This window comes from Sarcophilus harrisii, chromosome 6 (assembly GCF_902635505.1).
Source record: "Sarcophilus harrisii chromosome 6, mSarHar1.11, whole genome shotgun sequence".
NCBI lineage: Eukaryota > Metazoa > Chordata > Mammalia > Dasyuromorphia > Dasyuridae > Sarcophilus > Sarcophilus harrisii.
The window spans coordinates 78,542,690-78,560,193 of record NC_045431.1 but is presented as its reverse complement, the minus strand read 5'-3'; the positions used below and the strand labels follow the sequence as shown (position 1 = coordinate 78,560,193).

Sequence of the window (17,504 nt, the reverse complement as noted above, 5' to 3'; positions counted from 1 at the left end):
CTGCTGTTGTGTACTTCTGCCTTTCTACTCACTGAATTCCTACTAATCCTTTCAGATCCAACAAAAATGCTTCTCTTCCATGAAGTCTTTAATGGTCCTTTCTCCTTTTTATAACTGCTGTTCTTTCCCTCCTGGAAGTCGCATTTAGTTTTGTCCTAGACACTGCAAATGTACTTATTACATTGTATATTAGTTTGATATGTATTATTGCTGACCACATTTTAAGCTTCATGATGGCTAGGACTATTTGTAATCTAAACGTTATATTGCTCCCATAGCAAGTACAAAACTCTGTACACAGTATTTAATAAATATTTAATCAACAATATTAAAAATTTCTGATTTTTATGATACTTAATTTTTCCTTCTCTTTCACATATTCTGAAAATGAGATTTTTGTCTGGTTTAAAAATTATTTTCTACCATTTTGTGTTAATTCATTTGATAATATGGCAAATAGACTTATATTCCTTTCTTCCTGATCCATCTACATAGGGTTCAGGAAGGATATAAAACATGACAACTTATGGGAGAATGTTACATTTTTCCATGAAGTACTGGGTCTTGGGGAATTATTACTGATTAAAGGAGAATAGAAAACTACTTTTCTGGGGAGCTGACCTACCATTTCAGACTCTGATAAGTGTTGAGAGAGAGGAACTGTTGGAAGAAGGGTATTAATGAGTATGAAAAAAGGCCACATGGAAGTTTAAGATCAGTGAAAGATGGAGATTTCTTGGTTGAAGCAGAACAAGGAGATCCGGCTTTGGAAAAGTTTCCGATTCTAATTTTTTTTTTGGAGCAGAGATTTTTGGAACACAGATACTGTGCCCTGAAATCTAACCTCTGTCCCCATCTCTTTTTCAGAGACAAACACTGGCTATGACTTATTGTCCGGTTTTCCCTTATGAGAGTTGGGAGTCTTTGACAGAAGTGAACCCCAAATTATTATGGAGAGAAGGAATAAGAGAAACTGTAGTCATAGGGAGTACAGGCTATGATTACATTCTATTGTTTTGCTGTTCATTTCTATCTCAAATGTTTTATATTTCAATTCCAACTGTTGGCTTTTGTTTTCCTAACTGATGAGTCACCAAGAAATAAGCTAATTGGAGAAGATTCCAAGAGTTTTAGAATATGAGAGAGGACAAAATGAGCCAGAAAGATCTATTTATGATTGTTTAAAAATTATTAACACAAACATAAAAATATACCATATACCAAAAAAAGAACAGTCATTATGTACAGATTTTTAAGAAAAAAATTAATATGGAAAATATTATATTCAATTCAATGTTTAGTTTCAAAACTGTCTTACTTATGTATAGAACCTCCTTCATGGTAAAGGTCTATGACATCCCAATCCCCTGGGAGGAAGTAGAAGAATTGGAGGGGAGCCCAGGAAAGGGTTAGACCAACAATGGAAATCAGTTTGAAGCTTGGTCAAGTGCTGGGGGTGCTATTATATAGAACATGGGGCTGATAATGTCACTTTAGGGAGGAAACACACTCTCTAGATACTGATTTGGTATCTCTCTATGGGACCCCAGACCCAAACTCTAATCACCCCATCCTTGTTATTGCTATGCTGAGGTTACAAATATAGTCTTTGGGTCAGAAGGTAATTTAGATCTTCACAGGATATATTGATTTGGTATTATTCCAAATCAAATAATAATTTCCTTCACTTGTGGAAAATGTAGGAATCTAAAGCAGGCTAGAAACAAGGGAAACCAGAGACTGTCTCATGCAAAGGTCTTGGCAATAGCTTACAGCATGAATATACTTGGCAGACTCCCAAGATTTATTCCTGGCCCAAACATCAAAGATATTTTCTGCATTCTGCAACAATGGAAAGTGTCTTTCCAAAAGTAAAACCTAAGTGTGCTGTTTCTTTTATAATTCAGTCAAATTCAGCACACTATCAGCACTTATCAATCAATAAGAGAAAGATTTCAAGCAAAGGAGATAGTCATCCCATCTCCCTCTCTTATTTAATTAGCAATATTTTTAGTAGCAAAAAACTAGAAATGGGGTTATAATGCTGAACAAATTTTGGTATATGAACATAATACAGTATAATTGTGCTATAAGAAATGATAAAGGATATGAAGAATCATTTGAAATGATGGAAGATGTAGATGAACTGATGATAGAGTTAAATAAAGAGGCAGAATTGTATAGATAATAATTAGAATAATATACACAAAAATAACATTAAAAGGCTATCACAGAATGATTAACATTAATAACCAATCTTGGGCTCAACAAACTGATAATGGAACCCACCTTTCTCATCTCTGTAGTACAGTAGGGACTGTGGTTGAAGAATATAATATGCACTGTCAGACATAGTCCTCATGTCAATTGGTTTTACTTAACTGTTTCTCTGTTATAGGAGAGAGCTCAACGGGGATGAGGTTTAAGGTAAAGAAGTATGTAAAAATCAAATAAAACTTCAAAAAATATTGCTAGTGTCTGTTAGAGGCAAAAAGAAATTCTGCTCTTACATTCGCATTGTCATGTTCTGGTCCTCTGTGAAGGTAAATTATGATGATCTGATATTATAGAAAATATTATACAGAAATAATTTAAATACATTTTAAAAAATCACGAGGAAGAGTAATGCTGCCTTAAGCATTTTAGTTATTCTAAAAATATTCATAAACTATGTTTTTTTTTTTTAACAGAAAAACATAAAAAACAATACTGGAAAAATGTAGGATTTTCCCCTCACACACAATTGTCCCTTTGTCTGTGTTTGGGGGACTTTTGGGAACATGTCCCTAGTCAACATAGTTCCTATGGGCCTGCCAACACTCGTTTGCTTCCAAAAGATGAATGCATTATTTCCAGTTTGCTCATACCCGGCAATTTTAAAATGCCTTCATTCACAATTGTTCTGGCAGACAATAATCCTGTGCTATCACTACCATGAGGGGACCCAGTTTGCAGATGGAGGTCAAAGTCACAGAGAATTAAAAAGCTCTCCCCTGACAAGGCTTGGGTCATGTGAGCTAGTGATGGCAAGCTGCTCCTCTGCATCCTACCTCCCATAATAGGATTTCTGCCCATCACTCTGTGTGTGTTTGTGTGTGTGGGGGGGGGGGCTGGAGAAAGCGGGGCAAATTCTTTTATCTTATCCTCACTGCAAAAATTAGGAAAGAAAGAAAAAGAAATAAGGAAGGAAGGAAGGAAGGAAGAAGGAAGGAAGGAAGGAAGGAAGGAAGGGGGGAAGGAGGAAAGGAGGGAGGAAAGGAGGGAAGGAGGAAGGAAAGAAGGGAGGGAGGGAGGGAATAAGGAAGGGAGGGGAGAGAGGAAAGAAGGAAGGGAGAAAGGGAGGAAGGAAGGAAGGGAAAAAGGGAGGAAGGAAGAAAGGGAGAAAAGAAGGAAAGGAGAGAGGGAAGAAAGAAGGAAGAAAAGAAGAGAGGGAGGGAATAAGGAAGGGAGGGAGGAAAGAAGGAAAGGAGGAAGGAAGAAGGAAGGGAGGAAGGAAAGAAGGGAGGGAAGAAGGAAAGAAGGAAGGGAGGGAGGGAGGGAGGAAGAAGAAACACTGATCCAGTGGAGAGATAAAATACAGGTCAAAAGTCAATGATCTGAATGGGACCTTAGAATCAAAAACTAAGTTTTTAGTTTTTTCTTCCTCTAATTCATCCTCCATATGGTTGCCTAATTAATATTTTTGAAATCCAAGTCTGATCCTGTTAATCCCTTACTCATTCATCTTCATTGTCTGGAGGCCATATTTTCTTCTGTGGTTAATATTTTTTCTGTTAATTCATCTGCTTATGTTCAATGTCTTTAAGTTTTCCAGTAAATGAAAACTTTGGTAATTTCAGTCTGTTTCAGACTTTCTTTCCTCTGATATTGGTGGTTATCCCTCTCAGCCTCTTCCCACTCTGGACAATTTATGGTTTTTTAGATCTCTGCCCTAAATGACTGTTGGGTAGATAGAACTGAATGCCACTGGACACTGACATTTCTCTTTGGGTTAGTCTGCTGCATAATCCCTCACACATAGGCACACACACACACTTTCTCCTGTTCTTACTGTCCATTCTCTTTGTTTCTCAGTTCTCTGACCCAGTACTGGCTGGTCAAACTGCTTTCCACTGATGCTACAGAATTGCTTGCTATTGTCTGTTCAGGTCTTTGCAACACTAGCTTTATAGCATTGTTTGACACTGAAGAAAATATGGCCTCCAGATCTAGAAAATGAATTCAGGCAACTATGAATAATGTGAATAAAGTGAAATAAAAGAAAATGATTCAACAAAGGACTTAATGAGACAGAGGACCCTGTGGAATGTGAGGAGAACATAGAACCACAACACAATGTTCCTAAATGATTTAAAAGACAGACGAGAATTAGAATAGAATTTATAGCCTGCACAGCAGAAATAATGGGCTGGGGAAAAAAAACCAAACTGGGCTCTGTAATGGCAAACCTCACCAAAGAAACAAAAAGAGAACAGAATGGAAATGCAAATACACACAAAAAGGACAACCTAGAAGGAGCAATAAGCAATATTAAAAAATTCTTTCAAGATAGAGATGATTCCAAGCCTAGCACTTTTTTCCCATAACTAATAATGGCTAACATTTATATAGTGCCTACTGTGTCCCAGGCACTTTACTACAATTATTATCTTAGTTGATTCTCATAACAACCCTAGGTATTAATATTATGCCCATATAAGAGTTTTTTCTTGACCTTTTGTTTTTCCATATGAACTTTGTTGTTATTTTTTCTAGGTCATTAAAATAGTTTTTTGGGAGTCTGATTGGTATAGCGCTAAATAAATAGATTAGTTTAGGTAATATTGTCATCTTTATTATATTTGCTCGCCCTATCCAAGAGCATTTAATATTTTTCCAATTGGTTAGATCAGACTTAATTTGTGTGAAAAGTGGTCTGTAATTTTGCTCATAAAGTTTCTGATTTTCCCTTGGCAGATAGATTCCTAAATATTTTATATTATCAGTAGTTACTTTAAATGGAATTTCTCTTTGTAACTCTGACTGTTGGATTTTGTTAGTGATATATAAGAATGCTGATGACTTATGTGGGTTTATTTTATAACCAGCAACTTTGCTAAAGTTGTGGATTATTTCTAATAACTTTTTAGCAGAATCTCTGGGGTTCTCTAAGTATACCATCATGTCATCGGCAAAGAGTGATAATTTGGTTTCCTCATTGCCTATTCTTATTCCTTTAATCTCTTTCTCAGCTCTTATTGCTATAGCTAGCGTTTCTAATACAATATTAAATAGTAACGGTGATAGTGATGCCCATATAAGAGTTGAGGAAACTGAGGCAAACAGAAGTTAAGTGACTTGCTCAAGTTACGCAGCTACTAAGCACATGAGGATGAATTTCAACTCCAGTCTTCCTGATTTCAGCCCAAGTGTTCTAACCATAGCATCATGGTACTGTAAGAACTGCCCAGAACTCCTGAGCACAGAAAATGAAACATCATTTGAAAGAGTTCATAGATCTTCCCTAAAAAAATGTTTAATGAATTGAATTACTGGAGTTAGAAAAAAAGCTACCCTACTTATATCCAACTCCTGAGTATAATATCAGCATCTATTGTCTTTCCTAAGCTGGTCTCTTAGATTTATTTTGACAAAAAATATAATTGTATTCCCAAAAGTCAACCCATTCAATTCCATTAGGGTTAAGAATTTCAAACTCAATTTTTCTCACTTTAAATTCAGTCTTCTTCCACAAAAGCTACCAAGTTAGGTCTCTAAAATTAGTTCTAGAAGCTGTAATGGGTCATTTTAAAAGGCAGTTCCTGGTTTTTCTTTTATCTTTGTAGTCCTGGGTTTTTCACATATATCACACAATTTAATAGATGCTTATTTGATTGGACTAGATTACACAATTTAATTTCTTTGTTGGTAAGAGATTCAAGCAACTTACCTTCTTTGATGGCCAAAAACTCAAATAAGCAAAGATGTGTGTAAAAAGTTATCTGTGTCCCTTGGTTGGCTTGTGAGGCACGGAGCTAACTAAGAGAGAACATGGCTGACTGTGGACAGAGAACCCTTTTGGGGGCTGCATGCTCCTACCAAAACTGGATTATCATTTTTCTACTTTTTATGCAGGCTGTGCCAGACAGTTTAATTAGAAGCTAGATAGCATCAGAGTACTTTAATAAATGACAGAATCTGGTGCCTATGTCCTAATCTGTATCATGACAGCAGCTTCCTGGTATACAGGGAAGGACCTGTTTTATTAACTTTCAGACTCCTGAATTGTTTTAAGTGATTTACCCTGGCAATTAACTGCAGTGATCGATTTATCTGAAATGCAACAGGACTGATCTAGTTCCAGATGGGTATATATAAGGAAACCAGCTATTTAGAAAGCACAGTGGCCCCCAGTTGCCCTCTTCAAGGAAATAACGGGAGAATTCAAATCATATGCTACTAATTTTTCAAAGACTCTTGATGGCATATAAAATTTTACAACGTGAAGAATCCCAGCACTGAAAAAACATATGTGGCTTAACAAAAATGGGTTTATTCTCCTTCTGGGAAAGATCTCCTCACACCTCAGAAAGGTCTAAACTATTCAGACTGAAGCAGTTGGGATGGTGATAATGATGGCATGTAATTTCTGGCATAAATAAGAAAATAATTTTTAAAATGCTCATTCTAAAAGATGTTTTTAATTCATCTGAAGTTAAAACCTCTTAACTTCTTCATAAAACTGGAGGGATTAGAAGCTTGGAGCTGTCCCATTTTCAGGATCCTCCCTCCACTGTTTAACTGGGCTTCAGGAGCTAACAAAACATTTCTTTGCAATTCTCCCTCTCTTTCCCTCCAATTCTGCCTTCTCTTTCCTAAAGAATCAGAGAAATAGATGAAGGCTGTCAATTTTAGTCATTCCTATATTGTTTTGGTAACTCTAAAATTCCAGCTTTAGAAATTTTTACTCTCACCAGATTCTACAAGCCTTTTCTACATTAATAGAAACTGTTATAGAAGCCCATTTTATAAGGGCCTGCTTTGATTACATACTAACTGTGGGACTACATACAAATCATGTATCTCTCTAATCCTCAGTTTTTTTCATCTGTAAAGTGGTACAATAATGCTTGCCTTACCAACTCAAGAGTTTGATTATAAAGTCCCTTTGAATTTTAACATTAATGAATTTATGCATACTTATAATAGCTATTATAAAATTATGGTGATGACATTAAAACAACCATAGGTGTAATATATAGCATATGTAATATTATGTATTATATACACATGCATATGCATTGATATATACTCCCACATGCAAATGAATACACACACACACACACATATATATATATATATGCATAGTTTTGTAAATATATGTGCATACATATTGTATGAAGACAAAAAAAGGAGAGAAGGAAAAAAGAAAGGAAGGAAGAAAATAAAGAAAGAAAAGGAAGAAGGGAAAGAAGAAAGGAGGGAGGAAAGCAAAGAAGGAAGGGAAGGAAGGGAAAAGAAAAAAAAGAACACTTATGTACCTTCTGAGTTTTAGGATAAAGCTTCTCAGTTTGGCATTTAAAGCCTTCCTAGTCTGATTTTTCCCAGTCTATTCTTCCAGATTTATTTCACATTTCCTGCACCCCACCTCTCACATACTCTCTACTTTCTAGGCACATTAGCTTATTTTCCCCCCCTGTAATCAACCTTTCATCTTCTGACTCCCTGTCTAAATGCTCTTTTTACTTCTTAGAATCTCATGCTCCATTCAAGGATCAGGAATATCTTTCCCTCCCCAATTATTTTCCTTTTTGTCATAGATGATATGTTTATTTATCTGTGTACATAAATCCATTCAGTAGATTGTAAGTTCCAAACATTTTCATTTTTGTCTTCACATCCTAGCTCCTAGCACAAGTCTGGCATTATACCTTTGGCATCTGATACTATTCATATAATCTTGATCAACAAGCCCAGGTATCAGTTTCCTCCTCTATTAAAAAAAAAAAAAATGGGGGTTGACCTAGATAGCATGTAGGGATCCTTCCAGTTCTGGAATACTAAATAAATACTGAATAAATCAAACTGATTTGTCAAATATCACAGAGAAAGAGAGAGAAGAGAGAAACTTGGTCAGAAACTTTTGAAGTGTGTGGAAAAGGCAAGCGTGTGTATTTTTTTTAAAGCAATAACTTCTAATTAATCAAAGCTGTTGGTTTAGGAATTGCAAGCTCTCTTCTAAATGAGATGAATAAGATTTGTGGGAATAGGTCGCAGATTTTTCTGCCCTCTGGTTTGCTATCTGGATTCAATTTAAGCTCAATTTCTTATAAATTCTGTCAACTTATTGATGTTTTCTTTTAACTCAATCAACCCACAGTTTATGGATGTTATGGATCTCTCCATTATTGGATTTACGTTTATCATCAATCACTCCTTCTGCTGAAGTGACTCTCTTGACATTGGATACATTTTAAGATTTCTTTTACTTAAGTCAGACACATATTGCTACTATTTCTATGCATTTCTTACTCAGAAATTCTCAACTGAAATCCAACAATGTCTTTAAAATTGGCAACGGCTTGTAGGATAAGAGAAGTGTATATTAATCTAGTCGTCCAAGGCTTATACAGTACTTTCCTTACCACACTAAGAGGCAGGTGGTACTTTTATTCCCATTCTAAAAAGTGGAGAGAAAATAAAGTAAGATCAGCTATAGTTTATTATGATCCAAGTTTACACTAGCTAAAACAGTAAGATGTATAAATCTGCATCAAGGTTATAGACTGACTATAGTTGACTATTTACATATATATATATATATGTGTGTAGAAATATATACATACATATACATATAGTTGATATAGTTGACTATAGTCAACATGGTTTCAGGATCTGCACACTTCCATCATTCATAGGATTTCCACAGGATCATAGATTTGGAATAGAAAAGGAACCTAGAAACCTTCGAGTCCAATCCCTTCATTTTGCAGATGAGAAGACTGAGGCAGTTCCATATGCTGTTCAGTAATTCAAAATAATGCAATTGTATGACTTTGAAAATAAATAAAAAGTGAAGAAAAAATATGGTGTAGTGGAAAGTGTGTTGTACTAGTTTTGAATCCTAGTTCTGTTCTTACTACCCATGTGATCAAGAGCAAGTCAACTAAACTCCCTAAGTTTTAATTTACCCATCTGTAAAATGGGGTAGTTAGGTGGTGCTAGAGTGCATAGAGCAATGGTACTGAGTTCAAATCTTCATGAGTTCAAATCTGGCCTCAGATACTTATTAGCTGTTACTCTGGGCAAGTCATTTAATCTTGTGTGACTCAGTTTCCTTATCTGTAAAAAATTGGGCAGAGAAGAACATGGCAAAACATTCTTGTATCTTTGCCAAGAAAATCCTCAAAAGAAACAAAAAGTCAGACATGACTGAACAATAACAATTATACAAAATAATTATTGTAATCTGGTCTCTTCTAGCTCTAAATCTGTGATTCAAAAATAGTCTACAATGATTTGTAAAAGTGAAGAAATAGGGAGCCAAAGAGAGACCATGATATTTTGGGGTCAGATCCCAGTATTGAACTGAGAGAATGTATGAATCCAATGAAAGTGCTGGGCTACAGAAGTCAGTATTAAAGTCTGTTAAATCCATTAAAGTCCTTTTATAATGCTTTGTCATAGTGACGAGGTAGTAAAGTAGATAATAAAACAGGGACTCGAATCAGTTTGAACTGAGAACTGAGTTCAAATCCAGCCTCAGAGACTGACTACTTCTGTCTGTCTCAGTCTCTAACTTAAAATTGTTATAAAATTAGCACCTACATCCAGAGTTGTTGTGAAGATCAAATGAGATAATATTTGTAAAGTTCTTAGCAATACCTGACACATAGAAGGCATTTGATGAATGATTGTTTCTGTCCCTCTTTATAATATGGAATTGACTATAGGTTCTCAAAGGTTAAGTTTCTATCAATATGATCATCACCCTCATAATTACTAGTATTTTATTTCATTAGATCCTCAGAACAACCTTAATAAGCAAGGAAACTGGATGTGATTTGTCCAGAGTCTCATAGCTAGTAGATGTTTGAAGCAGAATTTGAACTCAAGCCTGACTCCAGATCCAATATTCTACCCATTGTGCCATCTAGTGACCACAACCTAGAAAGGGTTTAAGAATAGGAATTGATGGCTTTTGTTGTCCAAAAAAAAAAAAAAAAAAAGATTTAGATAATGAGTTTGGGGGGGGTGAGAGGGTGTTAGGGTAGGTTCATTAAAAATGGTCTTCAAAAGGATGGAGGAATTATAATCTTCATCAGAAGAAGAAATAACTACTCTGATATCACCTATTCTTTTGACTCCGGACATATTATATTCTAATATCCTGGGGATCAGCATTCACTGATCCAAATTTTCTAGCCTTTTGCAGATATTAATTTAAAAGATATTAACAGTGGAGTTGTTCTCTGAAAGGTACTAGAGAGATCCACTTTGCAATTCAGATAATTTCAACAAATATTTACTGTGTCTTTTATCATTATTTAGAATATAGAAACAATAGAAACCTTTAAAAAAATAGGATTAGAGAGGAACCAAGGATGTTTATTATTATTGTTGTATTATATAGTTCTAAAAATCCCTGCCTACAGACATAAAATATGGAATTTGGGTATTCTATACAACACAAAGAAAACACAAGAATCTCTGTAGATAAGTAGATTTACTGAGATTACAATTATAATTAATTGAAACTTCAGTTAAGGAGGACACAAAACAAACCTACATAAATCATGAGACTCATTATATTGCTTTAAAAAAAAAACCCACCTTAACCATGGGAAACAGAAAAATAATTTCAAGATAATTGTAAAATTCATTAAAAAAAAAATCAAGATGGGAGGTAAGGTATCAATCTATGCAGTATACCTAGGACATCAAATAAACTACAAAACATTTTTTTTTTACAGCAATAAAGAGCTTAAAATAATTAAAGACCTTTTCATTGGTCAGAGTCAACATGGCCCAGTAGATAGATTAAAGAATTCAGAGAAATTTGGGAACATTATACATATAAATGTATGTGTGTATATATATATAAATACATATATATATATCTGTATCTATATCTATAAATATATAAATACATATATATCTATATCTATATATGAATTAATGTAGAGTGAAAAAAACAGAACCAGAACAATTTACATACTGACCATGATAATATAAGGACGGCTAGGTGGAGTTTTAGGTAGAATACTAGGCTTGGAGTCAGGAAGACAATTCATCTTTCTGAATTCAAATGTGGCCTGAGATACTTACTAGCTGTGTGACCTTGGACAAGTAACTTAACTGTTTGCCTCAGTTTCCTCATTTGTAAAATGAGCTGGAGGAGAAAATGGCAAACCATTTCAATATCTTTTCCAAGACAATCTGAAATGGGGTCACAGAGAGTCAGATATAAATGAGAACAACTAAATAACTATAAGTAATGGTCTTTTTTTTCAAAGTAGGGCAGCAATGCTGATTTCCCAGATTAAGTCAGACTAATATTTTTTAAAAATTAATGAAATATCTAAAAGGAAAAAGGGGACTTGGGAACCTTTGAGATGATGAAGGAGCCTAAGTGAGTGCCCGCAGGTATTAAGCAAAAAAAAAAAAAATTAAAGCATGAGAGGGATGTGAGCCAAGTCTTCCAACATTAAAAAGGCAATATGGCATATTAGAAAGAGCTCTGGAATCAAAAGACCAAGGTTCAAATTCTACCTCTTCTTACTACCTATGTGATCTTAGACAAATCAATTAACTATCCTAAGCTTCCTTTTCCTTATTATAGTTGGGAGGCTGGATTAAATGCCAACTGTGGTCTCTTTCTAGTTCTTGATGTATTACACTGAAATCTTGCATATCAATTTGGCAACTGTGTGGACGACAAATTCGAGGAAACAAATACTGCAGGTGACATGCATACCTATACCTATATCTATTTATTTGCTTATGTAATACAAATATAAATTGTGAAGTTGTCCTTTGTATTATGATCTCTTTAATTTATCTGAAGTCATTTGTGCCTGTCAGTAAAAGAAAATGTGCTTTAATTTCAATCCTGAATTTCTTAATAAGAGACTGGATATTTTCCAATAATGACATTTGCAGTCAGACATATGGGCACTTAAGCTAACACACGATTATCCTTTACACCACAAATGCAGAATACCAATGTGCTAATTGTTCTTTCTGATTTGTAGATTTTAGCACCTATTCAGTCTGGCATCTGAGCTGAATCTGAAACTCAATGAAACATCTCATATCTCAGTGCATTTGGGTAATCCTTTCCTTCTTCTCTAGACTGTACTTCTCCTCATCTCTGTCAAAATCTTAATATTCTTTCAACAAAAACAGGTGCCATTGGCTCCATAAAGCTGCCTCTGATCCTTACAGTTGAAAGTGAACTCTCTTTTCCTAAATATTTCTTTAACACTTTAGATCTCTTCTTTATCCCTATCTTTTTGTACAGTGATATATATATTTCATATTTTCCCAGATGAATTAAAAATTCCATGAGTGCAATGACTATAATTTTTTCTCAATATTCCCAGAACCAAGGACAGTGACTTGTTCATAATAGATTGAATAAGTATTGTTTCCTCTCTAGCCACAACTCACTCTCCACTTCTCTGTCTCCCTCCCTCCCTTCTCCTCTCCCTCTCTCCCTCTTCTCTCTCTCTCTCCTTTCCTTCTTCCCTCCCTCTCTCACTCTCCCTCTGTCTCTCTCTTTCTCTCTGTCCCTCTCGTCTCTCTCTCTCTCTCTCTCTCTCTCTCTCTCTCTCTCTCACACATACTGCCTTCCCCTTAATGGTATCTCTATATGTGTTTGTATACACATAAGTAAATGGTAAATAGACACACATAGATATGCTGAATCAAACTGTGTGTTATTTTATGTGTAAGTGCATTATATCATTTTTTCATCCCAACCAAAAGAAAGAGTCCTTCCTTGCCCCCCATCTCACTTACATTTCCATCATGGTTGGGACAAGAAAGAGGTTTCCCCGCAGCCACAGCTGTGACTGTCTCCAGGATGGAAGACTCCTCTGTATTGCTGCCTGGTGTTCGCTGCAGCACGTCCATCAGGTTTGTGATGAAGAAGTTGTTCTGGAGCGCTGAAACCCCTTTCTCTGGCAAGATGGAGGTCTGGCGGCACACGGGGCACGACAGGGTTAAACTGTGCGCTGGGATGTAGTTCTGCAAACACCTAATGAAGAAAAAATGACAAGAGAAAGTCAGCGTGACAAAAGGAGCTAAATGAACCATGATTATACATAATATACACATACTCATATATACATAAATATCTGCATGTGAACAATTTTTAAAAGTACTTCGTAGCCAGCTGATTTCAGAAAATCCTGCAAAAACTTACATGAACTGATGTTAAGTGACGTGAGCAGAATCAGGAGAACTCTGTACACAGTAACAACAACATTAGACAATGATCAACTATGATGAATTTGGCTTTTTTCAGCAATGAAGTGATTCAAAACAATTCCCATAAACAGAGCCATCCACATCCAGAGAGAGAGCTATGAAGACTGAATGTGGATCAAAGCATAGTATTTTCATCTTTTGTGGTTGTTGAGTTGTTTGCTTGGTTTTTTTTTTTCTTGTACTTTTTTTTTGTTTCACCTTTGATATAATTTTTCTTTTTTTTTTATTTTCAAAACATATGCATGGATAATTTTTCAACACTGACCCCTGTAAAACTTTGCATTCTGAATTTTTCCCTCCTTCTCCCCAATCCCTCCCCTAGATAGCAAGTAATCCAATCAATATATGCTATACATGTTAAAATATATGTTAAAAACAATATACGTATACATATTTATTCAATTATCTTACTGCACAAGAAAAATCAGATCAAAAAGGAAAAAAATGGAAAGGAAAACAAAATGCAAGCAAACAACAAAAAAAGTGAAAATGCTATGTTGTGATCCACACTCAGTTCCCACAGTCCTCTCTCTGGGTAGATGGCTCTCTTCATCACAAGATCATTAGAACTCTCCTCAATTATCTCATTGTTGGACAGAGCCACATCCATTAGAATTGATCCTCATATAATCTTACTGTTGCTGTATACAATGATCTCCTGGTCCTGCTCATTTCACTCAGCATCAGTTCATGTAAGTCTCTCCAGGCCTTCTGAAATCATCCTGCTGGTCATTTCTTACCGAATAATAATATTCCATAACATTCATATACCACAATTTATTCAGCTATTCTCCAACTGATGGGCATCTACTCAGTTTCCAGTTTCTGGCCACTACAAAGAGACTTTCCACAAACATTCTTGCACATACAGGTCCCTTTCCTCTTTTAAGATCTTTTGGGATATAAATCCAGTATGATCTATTTTTTCTTGTGCAGCATGACAAATGTGGACATATGTTTAGAAGAATTGCACATTTCTAACCTATTGCTTGCCACCTAGGGAAGGGGTTGTGGGGGGGGAGAAGGAGAAAAATTTGGAACACAAGGTTTTGTAAAAATGAATTTTGAAAACTATCTTTGCATGTATTTAAAAAATAAAAAGTTTTTAAAAATAAAAAAGTAGGGGCAGCTAGGTGGCGCAGTGGACACAGCATCAGTCCTGAAATCAGGAGGGCCCGAGTTCAAATGTGATCTCAGACACTTAATACTTCCTGGCTGTGTGACCCTGGGCAAGTCACTTAACCCCAATTGCCTCAGCAAAATAAATAAATAAAATAAAAAATAAAAAAGTACTTCATAGATACTTTAAATAATTAGCCTTGCTATATTAAGAATAAGAATAAGCATTTCTCTAACAGCCCTTGGTCATTGAATAGTCATTGACTTAGACCAACCGAGAGCTGGAAAGACCTTAATTCAGACAGGCCAAGGTCACCCACTGCATCCTGGGCCCTGGGCTTAACTTATCTTTTGTCTCATCATGGGCTCTTTTCACTAGAGTGAGGCTGATGACTTGCGCAACTTTGCCTCATTCATGCCCACGTCAAGATATCACCCTTGTGATGTCATTGATCCTCTCTATGAAAGAATGAAGAATAACAGCTGTGTTCCAGGCACTTTGCCAAGAGCTTTTACAAATATTTCATTTGACCATCAAAACAACCTTGGAAAATAGGTGCTATTATTGTCTCCATTTTAAAAATAAGGAAATAGAAATAATCAGAAGGTAGGTAACTTGCCCAAGATCACACAGCTAGGAAATGTCAAGTGTCTTGAGGCCAGATTTGAATTCAGATCATCCTGATTCCAGAGTCAGTGCTCTACCCATTGTGCCACCTTACAACTCCTAAGTTAGAGTTTTCAGTGAATTTTGGTTGAGCAGGCAAAAGATTAAAATCCCCAATGGCAAGAAGTATGTTAAATACACTATCTTAAGTAGTGCGTCAAACTCTAGATGCCCAAGACTGTTTTCATTTTATTATTTTCTATTCCCAACATATTGGACTGTACTTGGCATACAGCAGACACTTAATAAATGCTTATTGACTTGATTTATACTTTTTTTATATCCCATCACACTGCCCAGCACATTTCTTTGTATAAATTAAGCATGACCGAGGAATTAAAGCAACGGAGTTGGTTGATGATTGGGCAATATAATTTATGGTTTAAGAGGAGAATTGATTCTCCTTCTCACCAACACAGCCTTCTTCAAGTGACATGAATAAGTTTGAGCCCAAATTCAAGATCAATATGAACTTGAGGTAGGAAACAGAAGAGGTGGTTACATAGTCAGCAATCTGTCCATCCACCTCCAAATTCTTTACAGAACATAATGTCCTTGTTTGGAAAGGACATTTCCTTTCCAAACAAGTAAAGCCACAACTTTAATAATTTTTATTTTAATAAATAAATTTGATATCAATTTAAAAATAAATCAACATGCTTAAGAAAAAAATTGTATTTGGATAAAAAAGGAAACAAATTACACAATAACTATTATATATTTAAAAGGAATAGCAAATTGTACACAATAGATCTTCAATTTCATATGCAATCATCTTTTTTATTATACTATGTTATGGAAATGCTTGTTTTAGGCCATAAATTAAAAATTAAATAAGTAAATTTTTTGAAAAAAATAAACGAGCCAATACATTTATCAAATATTTCCTAAGCACCAGGCACTGAGAATACAAATAGAGAAACAGTCCCTGACTTCAACAAGCTTGTATTCTGGGAATTAAAACTTAAAGTTCAATGGTTTACTTAGAGTGGAGCTTCCTCAAGCAGCAGAAACTAAGGCAGGGCACCTACAAATAGAAGAAGCAGAAGAAAGCTAAAAATGCCCTGGAACATCCTACAATTCAGCTGGAAGACAAGAATGCAAACAGCTAATGGGAAAACCACATGTGAGCATAGGGTTCTGAGGGGTTCTGACACCTTCCTCCCCAAACATTGTGAGTCTATTTAGATAGCAGTTTCAAATGACAAAACTAGCTTTCCATGTGTGCTTGGTGAAAGGACTCTCTCGGGACAAAGTTTCCCACCAGATCCATGTATAGACATGGAAATGACAATAAGTGGATTTAGGGAATCAGTGTGGTACAATGTGGGATACTGGCTTTGAAAGCAGAAAACCTGGCTTCAAATTTCAACACATTAATATTATATATGCTTTGTGATCTTGGGCAAGTCAGTTTTCACATCTATAAAGTGAGGATTTTGGAAGAGATGGCCTCTTCTTAACCTGACTTCATTGTGAAAGACTGAAAAATTAAATTTTTTCACAATAGGGTAGAGCAATACCACAGACCAGAATAACAATAACAGAAAATTCTTTGATCATCTCTTGGTACTTTAAACCTTCCAAAATAAACCAATATTAGACCATTTCATTTAGGCAAAGGCCAAAGTAAGCTAAATCTTTTGATGGAATGGAAAACTTTGACAGCCACTGAATTACTAAAAAAAAAAAAAATTCTCTCTATAGTGGGAAGTAAAACATTTTCACATGATGTGCATCCAATTACCATAGAAAATATACTTTTTTACTATAGTTAAATAAATGTTTTTTTAAAATCCCATGATATTATATGAATACCTAACTACTATCTATGTTAAAAAAAAGAAACCTTATTTAATAGTTGTAAATGTTTACTATCATTTTTATCCTGCATTAACAATATGGCAATATTAACAAAAGAGAGAAAGACATATTTTCCTATTCTTCAGAATGGATAGAGTGATTTAGGGGAATTTTTCCATCTGGAATAGGACCTCTCCAAGCAGCAAGAATTTAAGTAGAATACCTACAAAGGAGGTGGGTAGAAAGAATTAGGATCATAAAATAAGCTTCCCTGAAAATTGCATAGTTGAGGAATTCACAAACAGGTTTTGGTGTTGAAACACATCATATGACAATGAAATCTCAGCGTATAAATGCTAACGACTGAAAAATTATCTTTTGAAGTATCTGCAAGAATGAAGGTCTGTTCTTTTGACTTTGAGTCTTTCACAAATCCATTGAT

The 17,504-nt window shown here is 35.2% G+C and overlaps 1 protein-coding gene across 9 annotated transcripts in view; it reads right to left on the bottom strand.

The window, feature by feature from the left end:
- The window catches only part of TRIM2 (tripartite motif containing 2), a 121,949-nt gene that overhangs the window by 36,817 nt on the left and 67,628 nt on the right, over nt 1–17,504 (bottom strand). For all 9 annotated transcript variants that reach the window (XM_031941969.1, XM_031941967.1, XM_031941972.1 and 6 more), the window contains exon 3: nt 13,003–13,240. In XM_031941969.1, the coding sequence (XP_031797829.1) occupies nt 13,003–13,240 (238 nt within the window). The remainder of the gene's footprint in view (nt 1–13,002; nt 13,241–17,504) is intronic.